Genomic DNA, 19,984 nt, shown 5'->3' with positions numbered 1-19,984 from the left:
TTTGGAATTTTTCTTTTGATTTGTCATGATACAGTGTTTTGTAGATTAGCTCAAAAATCCGATTTCTATATATTTTAAATTTAGAAAATGAGACAGTTAAATGTGAAAATAGTTGTGGGGGTTGAATACTTTTTCAAGGTACACTAAACTTGGAGTTCTGTTTGGAACAGAGCAAGAAGGATGATGAAATGTGATTTCTTTAGGCAGGGGGTCTGTTGTCAGTAATGGTGATGAACCTTATAATAAGCACTTAGTTATGTTTTGGAACTTATTTGCAAGATTCTATGCAGAGGGACATGTCAGTCTTTCAGAATTGGTATAGCTCTAATGGGCTGAATGGCCTTCTGTGGGTCAGAAGCACAATTTATTCTGCAATTGCTGGAAATCCAGAGTAACAGACGCAAAGTACTGGAAGAACTCGACAGGTCAGACAGCATCTTGGGGGTGGGTGGTATTAAAAAGTTGACGTTTCCAAGGGGTATTTGTTTTTTACACAATTTTAATCTATTCAATATACGTATATTGTAATTTATTTATTATTATATTTTGGGTTTTTTTCTATATTATGTATTGCATTGAATTGCTGCTAAGTAAAGAAATTTCACGTCACACGCTGGTGATAATAAACCTGATTCTGAATCTGACTTGTTGAGTTCCTCCAGTTTTGTGTGTGTTGCTCTGGCTTGCTGTGTGTTTTGTGACATTGAATTTTAAAGCTCAGTCTCATTATTATGTTGTCATGCTCACTGTTATTTTGATTAAATTATGGCAGAGTTATCAGGAAAATATAGAGAGGCTGAATTTATAAATATGATCTACTTTGACCACCTTTTAGTAGTCAACACACAAACTTACCTGAACGATAAACGATTTTCTGTTTCTGACCACGCAATACACCATACCATAAATTGTTAAATAAACACAGAAATGCCCACCGTTTATTAGAATAAGTCGCTCCAAGGCATGGAAAAGAGAAGTTATTTAACAGATCTGCAGAGGAACAATCTGAATGTTATGAGGAAAAGCTGGGGATTGGGTTTAGATTCGTTGTGGAGCAGATGGATCCGACAGGCTCCTAAGTCTGCGTCCACAATGAGTTTTGAATTTGTATCACTGGATTTTAAGTTAGGGGCGCTTTCAGCAAATCACTCACGATACTCTGCCAACATTTTAAACTTTATCTTTCACCTATCCCTTTAACCCAAGCACTTGGCCTCTGTGAATATTTTTCCGCCTTTTTCCCCTCCTCAGCGACTCCGCCCTCGCCTGCCACCTCGGGATTGGTTCACATGGAGCAGCCACCTGCCTTCGCCTAGCGGCACTGGCATGTAGCGCAGCAAAGCAATCTGTCGTTACAAAGTGAAAAGCTCCCCACTCTCGGCAAAGAGAGAGACAGGGACGGAAGCTGCGGAGTACACCACGTTCTCACTGACAGGCGGCAGGCACACTCTGCCTCCCCATTGGATTCCAACTCGGAGGACTGACATGAAACCTGTGGATAATTAATATATATTTTCAAACATTGAGCGCAGAACCCCGGGTGCTCAATTCCTGACCGTTTTACAAACTGACCTCACTGGGTTTTCATGTGAAGACTTGGAGGCAGCGGGGTGAGGACGGGGGGCTGAAAGAGGACGCGGAAACCTCCCGGCTGTCTTCCAGATGCATTCGCTGCTGGATCGCAAAAAGAAGGACGCTGGTGCCGAGCTGGGGTTCGCCGAGGTGCAAGCGGGCGGACTGCTGCCCCAAGTCCAAAGGATGTGGTCGGGTGTGGGCTGCCTCTGGGTCCTGCTCTCCTCTTGCCTGGTAGCGGTGTGCAGCTTCAGCATCATCTCGCCCGCCTGGATCGTCAAGGAGCAAGGCAAGGACTCGGTGAGCTTCGGGCTGCTCTGGCACTGCTCGGAGGCCGTCTACAACTGTTACACTTTCGGCAGCCTCGGGAGCTTCGCTGACATCCCCTCGGGGTCCTGGCAGGTAAACCATTACGGAGGGGCTGCTGGTGGGGGTCCGTCGGAAGACGGGAAAAGTTATATTCACCAGTTGCAATATGTGTGTTACTTGGAAAGTCAAACTGTCCTGTTGAAGACCTCACCGACTGCAAACCTTTTAAGATGTTATATATATCAATATACGTAGGCACGTGGATGTATACTTGCGTATATATTTTAATGATAAATACTTAACCCAGGACAATAAGTAACAGTTTTACACTAGTCAAATGGGTAATAATTGTACAGGGAAAGCCAAGTTCAAATGATTTATGTAGGTTATATATTACGTTTGTCCTTTCTCAGAAATGACAATTCGTCGACGGATTTATGAATAGTTTAATGTCACTGAGTTCGGAAAACATTAATGAGGTGGGAAATAACATCCACTGTCTCCGGTGGCTGATTAAAAGATGTAGTTCCCCAGCACAATATACACTACTAACTTCCCTGACAAACCCAATCCGCGTCGGTTGAGCACTCGGTCACCCAGTCCTAAAGGTTAAAAGTGGAAAAGAGATTGCTTTTGTTTGTCTTGGAGATTCCATGGTCCCGGCCCTCATTTGACACCGTCTATCCTCAGTGGCAGCTGAAAAATCACCCGGTGATGAATTTTCCCAGGAAGCCTACATTCTAGTAACGTGTACCGATTGTAGTTAGCTCTAGAATGTAAGTGGGTCGCGATTCTCGTGTGTCGTTACAACCGGTGTCTTAGTGAGGATTGTCAGTCTCTGTGTTAGTAACAGTCCGTATTATTGATTATCGTCCTTTTGAAGGACTTGGGTTCGCTTGCGCTCTTTCCGTGCGGCCCGTTTCCCGGACAAAATTGCAACAAACAAACGGAGTTGAAAGGGTTAACTGAAGGGTTAGTCTCTTCTGCTGAAATGTGCCTTGCACCGGGTAATTTTACTTGAAACAACAGGCGGCGCCGTCCTTCACCGCGATCATTGACCGGTCACAACTGCAGCGGGAGCGCATCTCAGCTTTACGAATCCTACCTAAAACTGTGATACAGGATTTGTACCGATACATCAGCAGAATTTAATATTTCCAACCCCGAGTCTGCTTCCTCTAGGTATTGGTTTACGAAAATAATTGTTCAGAATTTTTATTATTTGTACAATTGGATCTTGATTGTAAGGCTTTGCCCCAAGGGTCATAATTATTTCTGAATCACCATTTTCTATAAATTATGAATAAAAGTAGGTATTTTTCTTCATTTAGCAACCCTTTACAGGCAGCATAAAGAGGCCAGATCAATAGATCTGGCAAAGCTCATAGCATAGTGATACGTGTCATGTTAAATCATATCATCAGCTCACTTGGATTTGTAGGAATGATGCACGGTGCTTTGGGATCATCAGTCACCCATAAACAAAATAGAAGGCTTGGCAAATATGTTTGCAGGGAGATAATAGTTCCTTTAGCCAAAACGTGACCGGACTTCAAACGACTGTTACTGTTCTCAATAAAAGTCACCAGATTAATTAGCTTGTGCGCTGAACATTTAAGACCCGCGTCGCTTAAAAGGTTCTGTGGACCCAGGGTTGTGTACTTAAATGTTACACGTATGACAGGAATGATACATAATTGGATTGAATGGGATTGGATTTTATTATATTGGATTTTCTCCGTTATGAATGGGTTCATAGTTATCAGGAGCTGACAGGACTTGTTACAATGGCGGGTGTGAGTTATCCATCTGTATAATCTGTTTATCTGCCTTTTGGGTTATTCGTTTCTGCATTGATTCCGCTCTGTTAACCCTTTGAGGTGCAGTGTCGCATCTGATTTCCAGCTTTCCTGCAAATCTCCGTTTGAAAGCTTCCAATTTGGCATTTTGATCCTACCATTGAGCGAAAGTACAATGTCACGAAAGGCGTTCAGTGTGACAAAGCTAATCTGTCCTTCCTTGCTTTTCTTGGCCTTTGATACAGTAAATCTGAACATCCTCGTTCACCAGCTCTCCTGAATTCGATTGTTTTTCTTTATTTGTTCTCTAAATGCCTGCAGGAAACTGAATCTCAAAGTAGTATAAGGTAACATGTGCTTATTTTAATAATAAAGGTTACTTTAACTTTGACAGCAAGCTAGGTAGGTGGGACCACACTTGACTGATTGCGTTCTTATCTCTCCTGATTTGGCCAGACTATCAATTGTTTCTCTCTCTATATCCACTGACCCATCCCCTCCATTTCTCATCTAGGTTCACATTTCTCAGAATCAGGTTCATTATCACTGGCATGTGTAGTGAAATTTGTTAATTTAGCAGCAATACATAATATAGAAGAAATAATAATAAAAAAATAAGTAAATCAATTACAATATATATATATTGAATAGATTAAAATAGTGCAAAATACAGAAATAGTATATATTTTAAAAGTAAGGTAGTATCCAAGGATTCAATGTCCATTTAGGAATCGGATGGCAAAGGAAAGAAGCTGTTCCTGAATCACTGAGTGTGTGCCTTCAGGCTTCTGTACCTCCTACCTGATGGTAACAGTGAGAAAAGGGCATGCCCTGGGTGCTGGAGGTCCTTAATAATGGACGCTGCCTTTCTAAAACACCATTCCCTAAAGATGTCCTGGGTACTTTGTAGGAGAGTACCCAAGATGGAGCTAACTAGATTTACAACCCTCTGCAGCTTCTTTAGGTCCTGTGAAGTAGTTTCCCCCCCCCCCCCGCCCCCATACCAGGCAGTGATGCAGCTTTCAGAATGTTCTCCACAGTACATCTATAGAAGTTTTTTAGTGTATTTATTAATATACCAAATCTCATCAAATTCCTAATGAAGTATGGTAGCTGTCTTGCCTTCATATAACTGCATTGATATGTTGGGACCAGGTTAGGTCCGCAGAGATTTTGACACCCAGGAACTTGAAACTGCTCACTCTCTCCACTTCTGATCCCTCTATGAGGATTGGTATGTGTTCCTTCGTCTTACCCTAAGTCCATAATCAGCTCTTTCATCTTATTGACGTTGAGTGCCAGGTTGTTGCTGCAACACCACTCTACTAGTTGGCATATCTCACTCCTGTACGCCCCCTCGTCACCATCGAGATTCTACCAACAATGGTTGTATCATCAGCAAATTTATAGATGGTACTTGAGCTATGCCTAGCCACACATTCATGTGTATATAGAGAGTAGAGCAGTGGGCTAAGCACATACCCCTGAGGTGTGCTGGTGTTGGGCGTCAGTGAGGCAGATATGTTATCACCAATCCGCACAGATTGTGGTCTTCTGGTTAGGAAGTCGAGGATCCAACTGCAGAGGGAGGTATGGAGGCTCAGGTTCTGTAACTTCTCAATCAGGATTCTCATCTAGATACTCCCCTCCTTCACATTATTTAAAACGGTGTCAGTTTCCATACATTCACAGCAACCTTCTTCATCCTTTCTTGTTCCCGTCCACTCTATATGAATTACTAGACTACTTGTCCACTGGAGGGACAGAAGTGTCCTTTGGCCACATATTGGGAAGACCATGCTTGGAAAACCATTTCCTGGAAAATTGCATTCTTGCCACCTCGATTAGCATTTCTAAGCCTTTACTAAATAATACCCCGATCCCTGCCTCTTCAGCACCATCTGACTCTGCCCCTTCATCAGCTAATCTACTTCAGAAAACTACCTACCAGGTTTTGTGTTATTTGTGACCTTCACTATCCTTGGCTGGATGTGTTCATTTTTCCCTTTGAGAATTTACATCTTGAACTCTGCTGCCCATGTCCAAACTCATACAAGATTCCTGTTTCATGCATCATGTGCATGGTGACCTTCTTGAGCTCACTTAAACAGTGAAATTTTAAAACTCCTCTTCTTGTTTTTAAATCATCCCAAGTTGTTATTCCTTCATGTCCCTCTTTGATCTCTCCCAATCTCTGGATCTCTAATCATTCCAATTAATTCCAGAGTTTAATCTCAGCACTAATGGCAATGTTGCTTTAAACTCTGGATTCCCACCCTAAATCCTATCTTCTTTCTACCACTTTTGGTCCTCTTTAAAATTATTTGGCCAAGTGTTCTATCATGTATAATATCTCTGTCAGTTGCTGTTGACCATTATTTAATGAAGTTTATCTGAAGTAATTCAGCATATTTTTTGAATTTAAAGATGGCAGCTAAGTACAAGATTTTGTTTAAGTAAAGTATAATATTAAATACAATGGCATGAAAAGGTATATTGGGGTGGAGTTGGGATCATCTCCCTACTCCCTCCACTTCTGTATTGACCATAAGGTGGCAGTGATAGTTGCTACAATTGGTCTGAATTGCATTGGATTAGAAAACAATTGGATAAGGTTTTTTTGTGTGTGGTTCAATTAAGGTAACCTAAACTGGAGTATAAGAATCGACTATGGTTGTGGTCGTCCCCTTGTACAGTAGCCAATCACCAACCCTGGCTTGCTTTGCACTCTAGTAACACACCATAGCCATCAGTTGAATTCATATCTTTTGAACAGCTTTTGAAAATAAGTAGTCCTAAAAAATGTGGGATTTTTAAAAAATCTTGTGATATTAATTGCTGCTGTTGTTTTACCTGCATTGTACAATATGCAATACAATTTTCTAATGTGCTGCTCTCTGCAAGAAATTAGGGTCAATCAGTTCAGCTTGGGTGGCTAGGCAGCACAGTGGTTAGCACACCACTTTACAGTATGAGTGACAAGGGTTCAATTCCCGCCACTGCCTGTAAGAAGTTTGTACGTTCTCCTTGTGACTGTGTGGGTCTCTTCTGGGTGCTCCAGTTTCCTCCCACAGGCCGAAGACGTACCATTTGGTAGGTTAATTGGTCATTGCAAATTGTCCCATGATTAGGTTAGGGTTATACCAGGAGTTGCTGGGCAAGGCAGCTTGAAGGGCTGGAAGAGCCTATTCTGTGCTATATCTCAATAAATAAGCAATAAACGCAATAGGAAATCACTTATTTAAAGCATGCTACATTAATTTTAGTGTGCAAACCCTTCCTGAATTCATTGCACAATTCAATCATATTTACTTTTAAAATATTTTAATACATAAGAGCAAAGATGTAATGCGGAGGTTTTATAAGGCTTTGGTCAGGTCACACTTGGAGTATCGTGAGCAGTTTTGGGCCTCTTATACAAAAGAAGATGTGTTGGCATTGGAAAAGGTCCAGAGCAGGTACACAAGAATGATGCTGGGAATGAAAGGTGTCTCTGAGCCTTGCTGGAGTTTAGAAGTCTGAGGAAGGGATCTTATTGAAATCTATTGAATATTGAAAGGCCTAGTTAGAGTAGATGTGGAAAGGATGTTTCCTATGATAGGGGAACCTTGGACCAGTCTCAGAATAGAAGAATATCCATTTACTACAGAGATAAGGAGGAATTTCTTTAGCTAGAGGGTGGTGAATCTGTGGAATTCATTGCCACAGATGGTTGTGAAGGCCAAGTTGTTGGGCATGTTTAAAGAAGAGGTTGATAGGTTCTTAATTAGTCAGGATGTCAAAGGTTATGGGGAGAAGGCAAGAGAATGGGATTGAGAACAGTAATAAATCAGCCATGATGGGATGAATAGCCCAATTCTGCTCCTACATCTTATGGTTGTAAGGTAGAAATATAACGGGTTATTTTTATTAGTGAATGTGAACTACAAGTTGATTCTCCTGCTGTGCAATCCTATCCCCTAACATTGATGTACTAAACTTCCTCTGCTCCATTTGATTTCTCCCTCTCTGGAATGAGGCCACTGATCAACATTTGGGATTATTGGTGTCTTCCTTTGGATTTTGGCCTTTCCTTACATTTGATTTCCTAACTTACCCTTTAGCAGAGCACATGGGATGTTAGCAGTGAAGGCATCTTCAGAACAATTTTTAGAATCAGGATTAGAATCAGGTTTTTATTATTTCTGACATATGCTATGAAATTTATTTTGTGACCAATTCAGTGCATTTTGTGTGGGTTGCTTAAGTTACAGTTATTAGTATTTAGTTAGTACCAGTTATTTAGTTGTTATTTGCTTCGATCAACAGAGTTGATAGTAGTCACTAGGACAACTACCTCCATGTGGAATAAGGTCTGAAGGGATAGTTTAGGGGACAGGGCGGGGAGTTAGGCGTCAGGTTAAGGTTTAGGGACAGGGATAAGGGGGAGTTAGAGGTCAAGCTGGAGTCCAGCCTGAGCCCTGCACAGTCAAAGGTTAGCGATCCCTGTAGACAGATGTCAAGTTGGCAACCAATGTGGACGGAGACCAGTGTCCCAGGTTGGTGGGCTTTGGGGATGCTTGCTGGTGACTGTCCAGGTAGACAACTCCTCCATCAGGTTGGTGGGTCCAGGGATTGGAGGTCCATGCAGGCAGGAGGCACGAGGGCCAGTGGAACCCCCCAGGTCAGTGAGTCACAGTGAGTCATGATGTCAGAGGTCCTTGCGAGTCTAGAATTCAAGGCCTGAAGTTTGAGGGGTCCCAGTCACTGGCAAATCTTGTGGTCCATACCAAAGATCAGGGCTTGATGGTCAAAGCCTGGCCTGGAAGTCAGAGGACTGATGTCTGCAAATCCATGAATCTGCTGGAGGCAGCCTGACCTGCCATTGGAGGCTTCTGTGTATGTGTGGGAGCGGGCGGGTGGGAGGGTAGAAGGGGACTCATATTGCTGCTGTTGTCTTGTTTCATTGTTGTGTTGTTGTTCTGTTCCATGTTGTGGGTATGCTATGCTGGTTCCGGAATGTGGGGATGATGCGGGCAGGTTGGCTGCAGCACATCCTTGGGTTGTGTTGTTAACACAAATGCTACATTTCACTGTACACGTTTTGATGGATAGTGCTGTGCTGAAGTCTTCGATAAACAACGCGCCCAAGACGTTTGCACAGTACTGTCGTAATTTTATGTATTGCATTGTATTGTAGTCGCAAAAAAAAAACAAATTTCATGACATATGTGAGTGATGATAAACTTGATTCTGATATGGGTCTCTATTGTGCACTGAGAGTGGGAAGGGGGCAGGGAGAGGGGAATCATGGTTGGGAAAAGGGGCAGGGAGAGGGGAGGGAGTGGGAAGCATCAGAGAGACATTTTGTAATGATCAATTAACTAATTGTTTGGAATTGACTTTATTATGTACGTCCTTCATACACATGAGTAAAAATCTTTATCTCTGTCTAAATGTGCAATGTGCAATTTATAATATTATATACAACAGGATGGTCAATATAACATCAAAATACAGTTGTGTCAGCATGAATTAATCAGTCTGATGGCCTGGTGGAAGAAATTGTTGGTTCTGGCTTTTATGCTGCAGTACCATTTCCCGGATGGTAGCAGCTGGAACAGTTTGTGGTTGGGGTGACTCGGGTACCCAATGATCCTTCAGGCCCTTCTTACACACCTGTCTTTGTAAATGTCCTGAATAGTGGGAAGTTCACATCCACAGATGTGCTGGGCTGTCTGCACCACTCTCTGCAGAGTATAGTTCCCATACCAGGTAGTGATGCAGCCAGTAAAGATGTTCTCAATTGTACCCCTGTAGAAAGTTCTTAGGATTTGGGGCCCATACCAAACTTCTTTAACTGCCTGAGGTCAAATGACCTTGCCTGGTGTCTCAGGGCTGGGTGCGTCTGCACTCTTGCCACCACCACCACCCCCTCTCCACCTGTCCCACACCCCTCCCATGGTGCTCCACCCTCGTCATTCCCAACATCCTTTGCCCCCGCCAGATTTCCATACTTGCTCTCAGCTCCACGTTGACAAACACGGTACTGTGCAAAGGTCTTGGGCACCCTAGCTATATATTTATGTGCACAGTACTGTACATGTGATACATAAATGAATCCAAAATAACTGATTTTCCCTATCCTCCAGCAAGAATCAGTGCAGAGCGAAAGCAGGAGGGCATTCCTAAAGTAAAGCAAAATTGTCCAACTAACTAAGACATGGGAGCTAGGGCACAGAGGCAATGATAGGCCAACCTTTGATTACCCGACATTCTTATTCAGGTCCGTAAAGCCGTGCTGTGGAATTAGCTTGTCTTGATGCTAACCTGCCGCTGGAATCATGATAGTCGTGATTGTGCAACTCTTTAGTGCTTCTGTATTTGTGAATAAACCATCCCTTCAACCGGAATCAGATTTAGCACCACAGAAGATGGCTGCTTTTCCTTTTATTCCTCTTCTACCTTTTGTGCTTTTATATCTGATTAGGTTGCTTGGCTCTATCAGTCTAACAGGACATTTGGGATTGCAATACTGTACCAATTTAAATGCTGAAGAAGACGAGGAACTGCAGCTTTCCCATTAGGAATGTATTCACTTCCCTCTGCCTTTTCTTGGGCTCAGGTTTAATCACTGGCTGCCATCACCAAGCTGTGGAAACCTGATTTCATCCCATCAATAATTGTTCAGTTGATGGTGCTTTCACCCCTGGAGCCTGTCAATTCTGTGTTCAAGTCCCAGTCCAGAGATTTGAGATGAGCAAATGCATGTGCATGGATAGTTTTTAATGACAGATGTTTCTGAAAGACACTGTAAATGATGCCATCTCTTTACCACACAGATATAAAAGATAATACACAGTAAAAAATTTTATGTATCTTATTTCATGGTTGAGAAAGATTCTGTAATGCAGACATGGCAAATGTTGGCCAAGTTCATCTCCCACTTGATCTCAGGCATTGCACAGTATGCATTATTTATTACAGTTCAAGATAACTGTAAGTAGGTCTTTATAGAAAGGATGTGGCTCTGCAGATGCTGGGTGTTCAGTTGTATTATTCCGAGCTGAATGATTTTTCCTTGTGCCTGCAGTCAAGCAAGAAAAAAGCATGTGCTCCTGATTCAGAGTGAATGTGTTAGTGACAGTTCACCGAGGCTTCATTCATTTGCACAGAAAACTTCCCGATGCTTTAGCTGTTCTGCGACTTCACGTTTTACCCGCCAGCATGACTTTGCAGTACCCTGTAGCAGCTAGAGTAACACTATAAAAGTGCCTGCCATCACCGATCGGGGTTCAATTCCCACTGCTGCCTGTAAGGAGTTTGTGCAATCTCCCCGTAACCGTTTCCTCTGTCATTCCAAAGACGTTCGGTTTGGTTCGGGTTAGTGAGTTATGGGCAGGCGCATAAAGAGTGTCGACACCTGCCTGCTGCCCAGCACAATGCTCACTGATTTGATGCAAAATATCCCTTTCACTGTATGTTTTGATGTGCATGTGGCAAATAAAGCTGATCTTTGGATACAACTGAAACTTGTTCAGCAAACAAAACGTTGTCATTTTAATGGCTTATATTCTGTCTAGATCAACGCCTCATATTCCTTCTAGGTAGCTTCCAACCAGATGGTTTCAACATTGATTTCTCCAACTTCTGCTAAAATACTATCCCTGCTCCACCTTCCTCCTTCTTCATTTCCCCACTCTGGCCTTTTTTCCTCTTCTCCTCAACTGCCTATCACCTACCTCTAGTGCCCTTCCTCCTTCCCTTTCTCCCACGGTCTCCTTATCAGATTCCTTCTTCTCCAGCCTTTTACCTTTTCTGCCAGTCACTCCGGGTCTCTTATTTCATCCCCCACCCCCCACCCCACACTCATCTGGCTTCACCTATCACCATTTATCTTGTTCTCATTCCCATTCCCCCACCTTATTCTGGCATCTTCCCCCAGTTTTTTTTTTCCCTAGTCTTGATATGAAGGATCTTGACCTGAAACTTCTGCTCTGCATTAATTTCTATTGATGCTGCCAGACCTGCCAACTTTCTCCGGCATTTTGTGTGTGTTGCTTCAATAGCTGGTGGGTCTCTCCTACAACACTGCCAAAGCAAATCAAAATACTATTTGACCAGTTAGGGCATTGTTGCTGAGATTCAGTTTGTGACTATTAACCAACGGTTCAGAGAAATGCAACTGTCCAGAGTGGAACTGTTCATGGAGCAACTTCATGTACAATGGGCCTATGGTTCGGGTGTAAGATGCTTTGACTGAGAAAAGGAGATAAGCTGTTCTTTTTGTTTTCATTCATTACTTTGAAATTGGAATTCGTGTAGCACTATATAAACCCAAATGGAGATTTATTCTTCTAAGGGAAAACTTAATGGCTGAGTGCATTAGATAGATTCCAGTTACATCTGTACATTAACGAGCCATTAATCATCAGAAATTGATGTTTGCTACACGCACTTTCCCTTGTGGATTTTACCCAAGCCATTGCATTTTATTGTAAAAAGAATTATTTTGTTGATCCCTTCAAATCATCTTTCTTGTTCTGATATGATTAACGTTAGCATGTGAAGGGTCTTCTAATTTTTTCAGAGCTCTAATGGTTCATTCCCTTGGTCTGTTCCTATGACTTCGTTGCAAGTCTTTCACATTTAGATCAGATGGCCGTGGACCCAGTTCCCACTCTATGACTGCCTCCAGGAAGCCACATTGACTCTGAGTCCAAAATAGATAATGTTGAATCAAATGTTCATTATTAATCTCTCCTGTGCTATTTATAATCTTATGCCATTGGGTATGAAAGCAAAACAAAAGCCCAAAGAGGAAAAAAATCTTTGGTAAAATATGTATAGAAGAATATTGATTGCCAGCTATATTCTCCTCCAGATGTTTGAAATCAGTGGAATCCACACTCAGAAGCAAGTATATCTGCCAGTCAATGCCACCACGCCCACCACCCCTACCCTTTCACAGAAAGCCCAAAGATGAATTTATCCACCAAAATTAGTTTCTATAACCAAACTGTGGTCTGGTGCATCCACAAGACACTATCAAGCAGGAACCTGTTTCTTCCCACAAACAAAAAAATTACTATTGATTATACACCCATGAACAGATGTTCACCCCATAAATATCAGGAGGAACCACTATAAATGGCTGTAAGTTTGTACTCCTGCTCCTGGTTGTAGTGTGGCAATGAGGGAGAGTTGTTTTGTTCTTCTGTTGGCCTATTGAATGGGATTGGTGTTGAAGCTTCCTTGGCTCAGCGTGAAGAGACACAATGTGATCAACACACAGAAAATGCTGGAGGAACTCAGCAGGCCAGGTAGCATCAGTGGGAAAAGAATACAGCTGATATTTCAGGCTGAGACCCTGGGGATAAAAAAAGATGAGGAGTCAGAGTAAGAAATTGGAGGGAGGGAAGGAAGAACTGCAAGGTGACAGGTGAAACCAGGAGGGGTGAAATAAAGAACTGGAAAGTCGATTGGTGAAAGAGACTCCGGGTTGGAGAAGGGGGAATGTGATAGGAGAGGACAGAAGACCTTGGAGAAAAGAAAAAGAGGGGAGCACCAGAGGGAGGTGATAGGCAGATAGGGAGATGAGGTGAGAGAGGGAAATGGGAATGGTGAAGGGGGTGGCATTAACAGAAGTTTGAGAAATTGATGTCTGTGCCATCAGGTTGGAGGCTACCCAGATGGAATATAAAGTGTTGCTCCTCCAACCTGAGTGTGGCCTCAACGTGACAGTAGAGAAGACCATAGATTTACACATAGGAGTGGGAAATGGAATTAAAATGGATGACCACTGGGACTGACATGTTTGATTGTGAAGTGGAATTAAAATGCCACTAGGGACAGTCAGCATAGCTTTGTGAGTGGCAGGTCTTGCCTCATGACCTAGAATTTTTCAAGGAGATGACAGAAGAAATTGAAGGTAGAGTAGTGGATGTGGTGTACTTTTATTTTTAGTAAGGCACTTGAAGGTCATGAGGCATGGGAGCTGTGGAAATGTGACTGTGGATTCAGAATTGTTTAAATATCTTACATAAAACTTTTTAAAAAAATTCAGCATTGTAGACTTGTTCTGGTATTAGATTTTCATCTGCGACAATCTTGGCAAACTCATCAATGAATCTCTCTGTTGTTTCGTGATCAGCAGATATTTAAAAAATTTAATACCATGCCTTTTCTTAAATTTCTACAACCAGCCTGCTGAATATTCACATTTACCTTCAATTTTCAGTTTGTTGTGATAGATCTTTGCTTGTTTCATGATCAGCATACCATCAAGTAGCATAAGTTTGCTCCAACATTAATGAATCCACTCTTTAAATACACAATCGAGATCTTCACACTTCACCTTATGCAGTATTTTAATATTGTTCATTAACATCTGTTCATTACATACAGTACTGTACCAAAGTCTTAGGCACATATAGTTAGGATGCCTAAGAATTTTGTATAGTACCGTAGTGATTTTATGTATTACACTGTACCGCTGCCACAAAAAACAGATTTCATGATATGTGCGAGTGATGATAAACCTGATTCTAATATGGGTTTCTGTTGTGGAGAGTGGGAAGGGGGCATGGTTGTGAAAAGGGGAAGGAAGAGGAAAGGGAGCAGGAAGAAACATTCTGTAATGATCAATAAACCAATTGTTTAGAATCAATTTACCTTGCTTGATATTTCAGAGCTAGGTGTGTCTGCACCCATGCCAACTGCCCCACCCCTGCACCTGGCACTCCTTTGCCACCAATCATACATTCCATCCATGGCGCTCACCTTTCCCAACGTCCTTTGCTCCTGCCAGATTTATAAGCTTGCTCTCTGCTCCACATTGACAAATATAGTACTGTTCAAAGGTCTTAGGCACTCTATTTATATAAAGAGTCTTGCACATCATCTGGGAATCTTCCCAGTGCCTTGTGGAATTTTCCGTTTGTGACACCATGTCAGCACTCAAAAAAAAAAACTTCGGATTTCGGAGGTTTTCGGATGTTGAGTTTTCAAATAATGGATACTCAACCTGTACTACCTCAAAAGGCTGCTCCTGTCTGAAGTAATTTAAAATTAAAGTCATCATATCCACAATTTTATATCTACTAAGTGCGAAACTATTGTGTGAATTGTCTCAGTTAAAACCTATTAAACAAAGGCAAAGATTCCCTACCCCGAAGGCTTAGGGTTACGTAGAACCTGTCACATTTATACTTTGAAATCATGTGGCATCAATAGAGCTTTTTAAAGGTCAAGTACAAGGCTTTCCACTAATTGAGAATATGTTCCTTAATGGTCTTTGTTTCCCTTTCTGAGTGGAAGCACCAATTTATTGTCAATTATATGTTGAATGATGGCTCTTTATATGCGGAGTCTAATCTATGAGGAACTGTAAAGGTACTTGCATCCTTCAGAGAAAGAATGTCATCATCTCAGTGGTCTGGGCTGCATTCGAGTCTTTCTGCCAACAGTAAAAAAAAAACCGTTGTTCTAAGTCATGGACCCACAACCACCATTCAGTTGAAGTAATTCAGTCACATTGAAAGAAGTCGGTCTGTGATTTCAATGCAGTTGTTTTCAGAAAGCAGAAGGGTGCATTTTCAGTGCAATTACTTCACATTGAGTAACTAATAGGGAACAGTGAAGATGCTGTGTATTCACTAAAATCAGAAGACATAGAAGTGGAAATAGGCCATTCAGCCCATCAAATCTACTCTGCCATTCAATTATGGCTGATTTATTATCCTCTTCAACTCATTTTCCTGCCTTCTCCCCATAGCTTTGATGCCCTCACTAATCAAGAACCTATAAACCTCTGCTTTGAATATACCCAATGACTCGCCTTCCACAGATTCACCAACCTCTCCATTCTATAGTATCATCCTTCTATTTTGTGGCTGTGCCTTCTGGTCGAAGACTCTTCCACTGTAGGAAACATCCTCTGTGTCCAATCTATCTAGGCCTTTGAATATTCAAACAGGTTTCAATAAGATCTCCCTTCTCCTTTCAATGGCCCAGAGCCATCAAACGCTCCTCTGTGTTTTTACTCTTCCTGCTATATGTTTGACTCTCACCGGCCTTGAGACAATATAGACCATGAAATGACCACTACCCTTTAAGGGTTGTCGCTGTCCAAAGCAATTTAAAATTAAAATCATCCTATATACAATTTTACATCCACTAAGTGTGAAACTATTGTGTGAGTTGAGCAGGTTTTTGTACTGTCCTCTATGAAGATGACATTTACTTGGGCAATGAATTTCCCCAAGTAACTGCAGAGAGCCAATTTCCCCACAGAAAGATCCCATAGAGAGCAAGGTGATGAGTGACTAGATAATTGGCTTTAATGTTGTTGGCTCACCTGTCAATAATGGCCAAAGTATTGTGAGAACCACAAGTCTCTACTGTACCTGAAATTGTGCTTGGTATCTCATTTTCTCTAAGTACATGCCTAAGAGGTATTAATGAAAACCTCCAGTAGTGAATGATGCTTTCCAAGATTGCATTTGCATCAAGCCACCAACAGGACTGAACCAGCAGTAAGAACATAAGAATAGGAGCAGGAGTAGATCTAGAATCAAGACATCCAGAGCCATCCACACAAATGCTGGAGGAACTCAGCAGCCCAGGCATGGTCTATGGAAATGAATAAACAGTTGATGTTTCAGGCTGAGACCCCTCAGGAATGGAAAGGAAGGGGGAAGATGCCAGAATAAAGAATTGGGGGAAGGGAAGGAGGGTAGCTAGACAGTGATAGGTGAAGCCAGGTGGGTAGGAAAGTTAAAGGGCTGAAGGAGATGGAATCTTAAAGGAAAGCAGAGTAGACCATAGGGGAAAGGAGGAGAGGAAGTGGGGGGGGGGGGGGAGGTGATAGGCAGGTGAGAAAAGTTAAGAGGCCAGAGTGAGAAATGGAAGGGGGAGGGGAGGAGGAGGAGGAGTTTTTTTACTGGAGGAGAAATGGATATTCATGCCATCAGGTTGGAGGCTACCCAGATGGATTATAAGGTGGTGCTTCTCCATCGTGAGGGGTGCTTCATTGTGGCACAAAAGGAGGCCATGGACCAACATGTTGAAATGGGAATGTGAATCGGAATTAAAACGTTTGGCTACCAGGAAGTTACACTTTTGGTGGATGGAGCAGAGGTGCTCAATGAAGCCGTCCCCCAGGAGTAGATCTCGCCCTTCCAGCTGCTCCACCATTCATTAAGATTATGGCTGATTATCTGCCCGAGAGCCATTTTCTAGCATTATTGCTATATCTCTTAATTCTCTCAATACTCCAGAATCCAGTGATTGCTCTTTTGAATGAGCATGACTGAATATCCAAGTACACTTTCCACACTGAACCTGTGGAGGGCGGAGATTCATGTCCAGGTCCTTGATACAGGAGCACACAACGTGAGTGTGAATGTCATTCATAGATGTATACACCTGTTAGAATTCTGTCTGGATGAGCTATAATGAAGCGTGGTCAAACTGCACTTGGAGTATTGTAAGCAGTTTAGGCCCCTTATCTAAGAAAGAATGTGCTGGCATTGGAGAGAGTCCAAAGGATGATCCCAGGAATGAAAGTGTTAGTATATGAGGAGCATTTTCATGGCAATGGGCGTGTGCTCATTGGAACTTAGAAGATTGGAGTGGGGGGGGGGGGAGATCTTATTGAAACATATCGAATATTGAAAAGCCTTGATCAGGTGAACATGGAGAGAAGGCTTCCTATAATGAGGGACTCTAGGACCAGAAGGCAGAGCCTCAAAATACAAGGACGTCCCTTTAACACAAAAATGAGGAGGAATTTCTTTAGATAGAGGGTGAATCTGTGGAATTCATTGACCCGGATGACTGAGAAGGCTAAGTCATTGGGTATATTTAAAGCGGAGGTTGATAGCTTCTTGATTAGTAAGGATGTCAAAGGTTACGGGGAGAAGGCAGGAGAATGGGGTTGAGAGGGATAATAAATCAGCCATGATGGAATGGTAGAGCTGACTTGATGGGCTGAATGGCTTAATTCTGCTCCTTTGTCATCCCTTCAAAGTAAAATTTTTATCCAAGTATGTACAGTATTTTGCAAAAGTCTTAGACACATATAAAGAAAACTTCTGCAAAGCCAAGATCTTTTCAAAAATAATGAAATGAAAAGTTTCTAAATATTAAAAAAATTACTATAAAGATCAGTAACCAGTGAAATAAAACTAAATCAAATCAATATTTCGTGTGACCACCCTTTGCCTTTTAAACTGCATCAATTCTCTTAGGTAGACTGTCCTGCAGTTTTACAAGAAAATCGACTGGTAGGTTGTTTCAAGCATCTTGGAGAGCTTGCCACAGTTCTTCTGCCAACTTTGGCTGTCTTGCTTGCTTCTTTCTCTCCAGGTAATCCCAGACAGCATCGATGATGTTGAGATCGGGGCTCTGTGGAGGCCGTACCATTCTACGGTGCCTAAGATTTTTGCACAGTATTGTATATGTCACTATATACAAGTTCAAGTTTAATTGTCATTGAACCATACATGAATACAGCCAAAACAAAACAGTGTTCCTCTGGAACCAAGGTGCAAAACACAGTTCAACAGTCATCTACAGCACAAGGCACATTTAAAACATAAAATTACACTGTCCTGAAATTCATTTTCTTGTGGTCATTCACAATAGAAATTGTCTTATGGGCAAATGAATCAGCAGTCTGAGTGACATCTGAGTGTACTATAACCCCGAGGGCACCATGTGTGGAAAAAGGTGCTTGAATCCCTTGAACCTGGAGAGGCAGTTACATATACTGTATTGAAAGGCAAGTGAACATATTTGTCAGTGCATTTGAAGGGAACTCAATCTTTGACAGCATAGCTAGAGAAATACGTTCAAAGTATATTTATTATCAAAGTATGTATACTAATTCAACCTTGAGACACATCTCCTTTCAGTCAGCCACAGAACAAAGAAACCTAATAGGACACATTTAAAAGGACTGTCAAACATGCAATGTCCAAAAAAAAAGAACAAGTTGTTCAATAATAGAGAATAAGCCAATAATATTCAGAACTAAAGTTCATAAAAGTGTGTATACAGCCACAAAGCCAGTTCATTGCTGTAGCTGGTCCCCGTGTTTGTTGGTTGGAGACAACAGCATCATTTCAGAGCAGAGATGAGTAAATCTCACCAAGCAGTGAACTGAACACTAGTCCGTCCTTTTTTTTTATATAAAATTCCTTTATTACAAATATCGGAGCTATACGATATATACAAAACAGTGACTAACACAATTACTTCACTACATATAGACAATACACATTAAACCAAAATGTTCCCATCACTATCAATGATGGCATTTACACCCCGCGGAGCCCAACGGTCCTGGAACGCCTCTAAGGTCGCCGTGGACTGTGTGTGTTCCTTTTCAATATTTACCCGAACATGACCATACCCTCTAAACATTGCCAGGCAGTCTGCCCGGGCAGACCCTCCCACCACCCGTTTCCAAGACCCACGGATGGCTGTTTTCGCCAGCCCCAGGAGCAAGTTGACAAGGACATCCTCATCCCTCCATGCTCCCCTCCTTACTGGATGACCGTATATAACTAGGGTGGGGCTAGAGTGCAACCAAAAGACGAGAAGCAGCCCACGCAAATTTGCTAAAAGGGGCTGCAGCCTCGCACACTCCTGGTACGTGTGGTACACGGTCTCCTCCAGCCCACAGAAATGACATGCGGGTGGGAGATCCATGTACAAACTAAAGAACTTATTGCAGGGCACCGCTCTACGCAGAACCCTCCAGCCGAGATCCGCCAGGTGCATAGGAAGAACCCCCTCGTAAAGGGACTTCCCTTGCTGTGAGCCCCAACACACTGACATTTTCAATGTTCCTGGCATTCTCCATTCCCCATCAGCCCCCAGTCATTATATCTATGAAATGACTGCTCATTCTGAGGATAATTCTTACAACATTGACCACAACTTGCAATTATAAACACTGGAAAATATTGTGTCGTTAAGGTGCTTAACAACAGTTAACAAAATCTGGACCGAAACCATTAGAGGAAGTTGGGTTTTGAAGGATTTCATGAAGGAGGAAGAAAAGGGAAAGAAGTGGAGATGTTTGGGAGCAGAATTCTGGAGCTTTGGGGACTTGGCCACCGTGTGCCTGATGATAAAAGAACAATTAAAATTGAGATTACTCAAGAGGCCAAACCTGGAAGAATGTAGACATCTAAGGAGATGAATAGTGTTGCAAGAAATATTCAGTCGTAAGGGATGCATTGACATGTAGTCACCAGTTGCCTGTACTGCGCTGTCTTACAGCAGTCATCCAACAGAAGACAAATGAATGCTAT

General features: G+C 42.2%; 1 protein-coding gene across 1 annotated transcript in view; it reads left to right on the top strand.

The window, feature by feature from the left end:
* Positions 1-1,375: 1,375 nt before the first annotated feature.
* Positions 1,376-19,984, top strand: part of LOC140731661 (LHFPL tetraspan subfamily member 7 protein) — a 313,609-nt gene continuing 295,000 nt past the window's right edge. Inside the window, exon 1 of the mRNA XM_073053296.1 lies at positions 1,376-1,974. Within this exon, the coding sequence (XP_072909397.1) occupies positions 1,663-1,974 (312 nt within the window). The 5' untranslated portion in view covers positions 1,376-1,662. The remainder of the gene's footprint in view (positions 1,975-19,984) is intronic.

Source organism: Hemitrygon akajei, chromosome 8 (assembly GCF_048418815.1).
Source record: "Hemitrygon akajei chromosome 8, sHemAka1.3, whole genome shotgun sequence".
Taxonomy (NCBI): Eukaryota; Metazoa; Chordata; class Chondrichthyes; order Myliobatiformes; family Dasyatidae; genus Hemitrygon; species Hemitrygon akajei.
The sequence above is the reverse complement of the archived record's forward strand: the minus strand, read 5'-3'. Positions and strand labels throughout refer to the sequence as shown.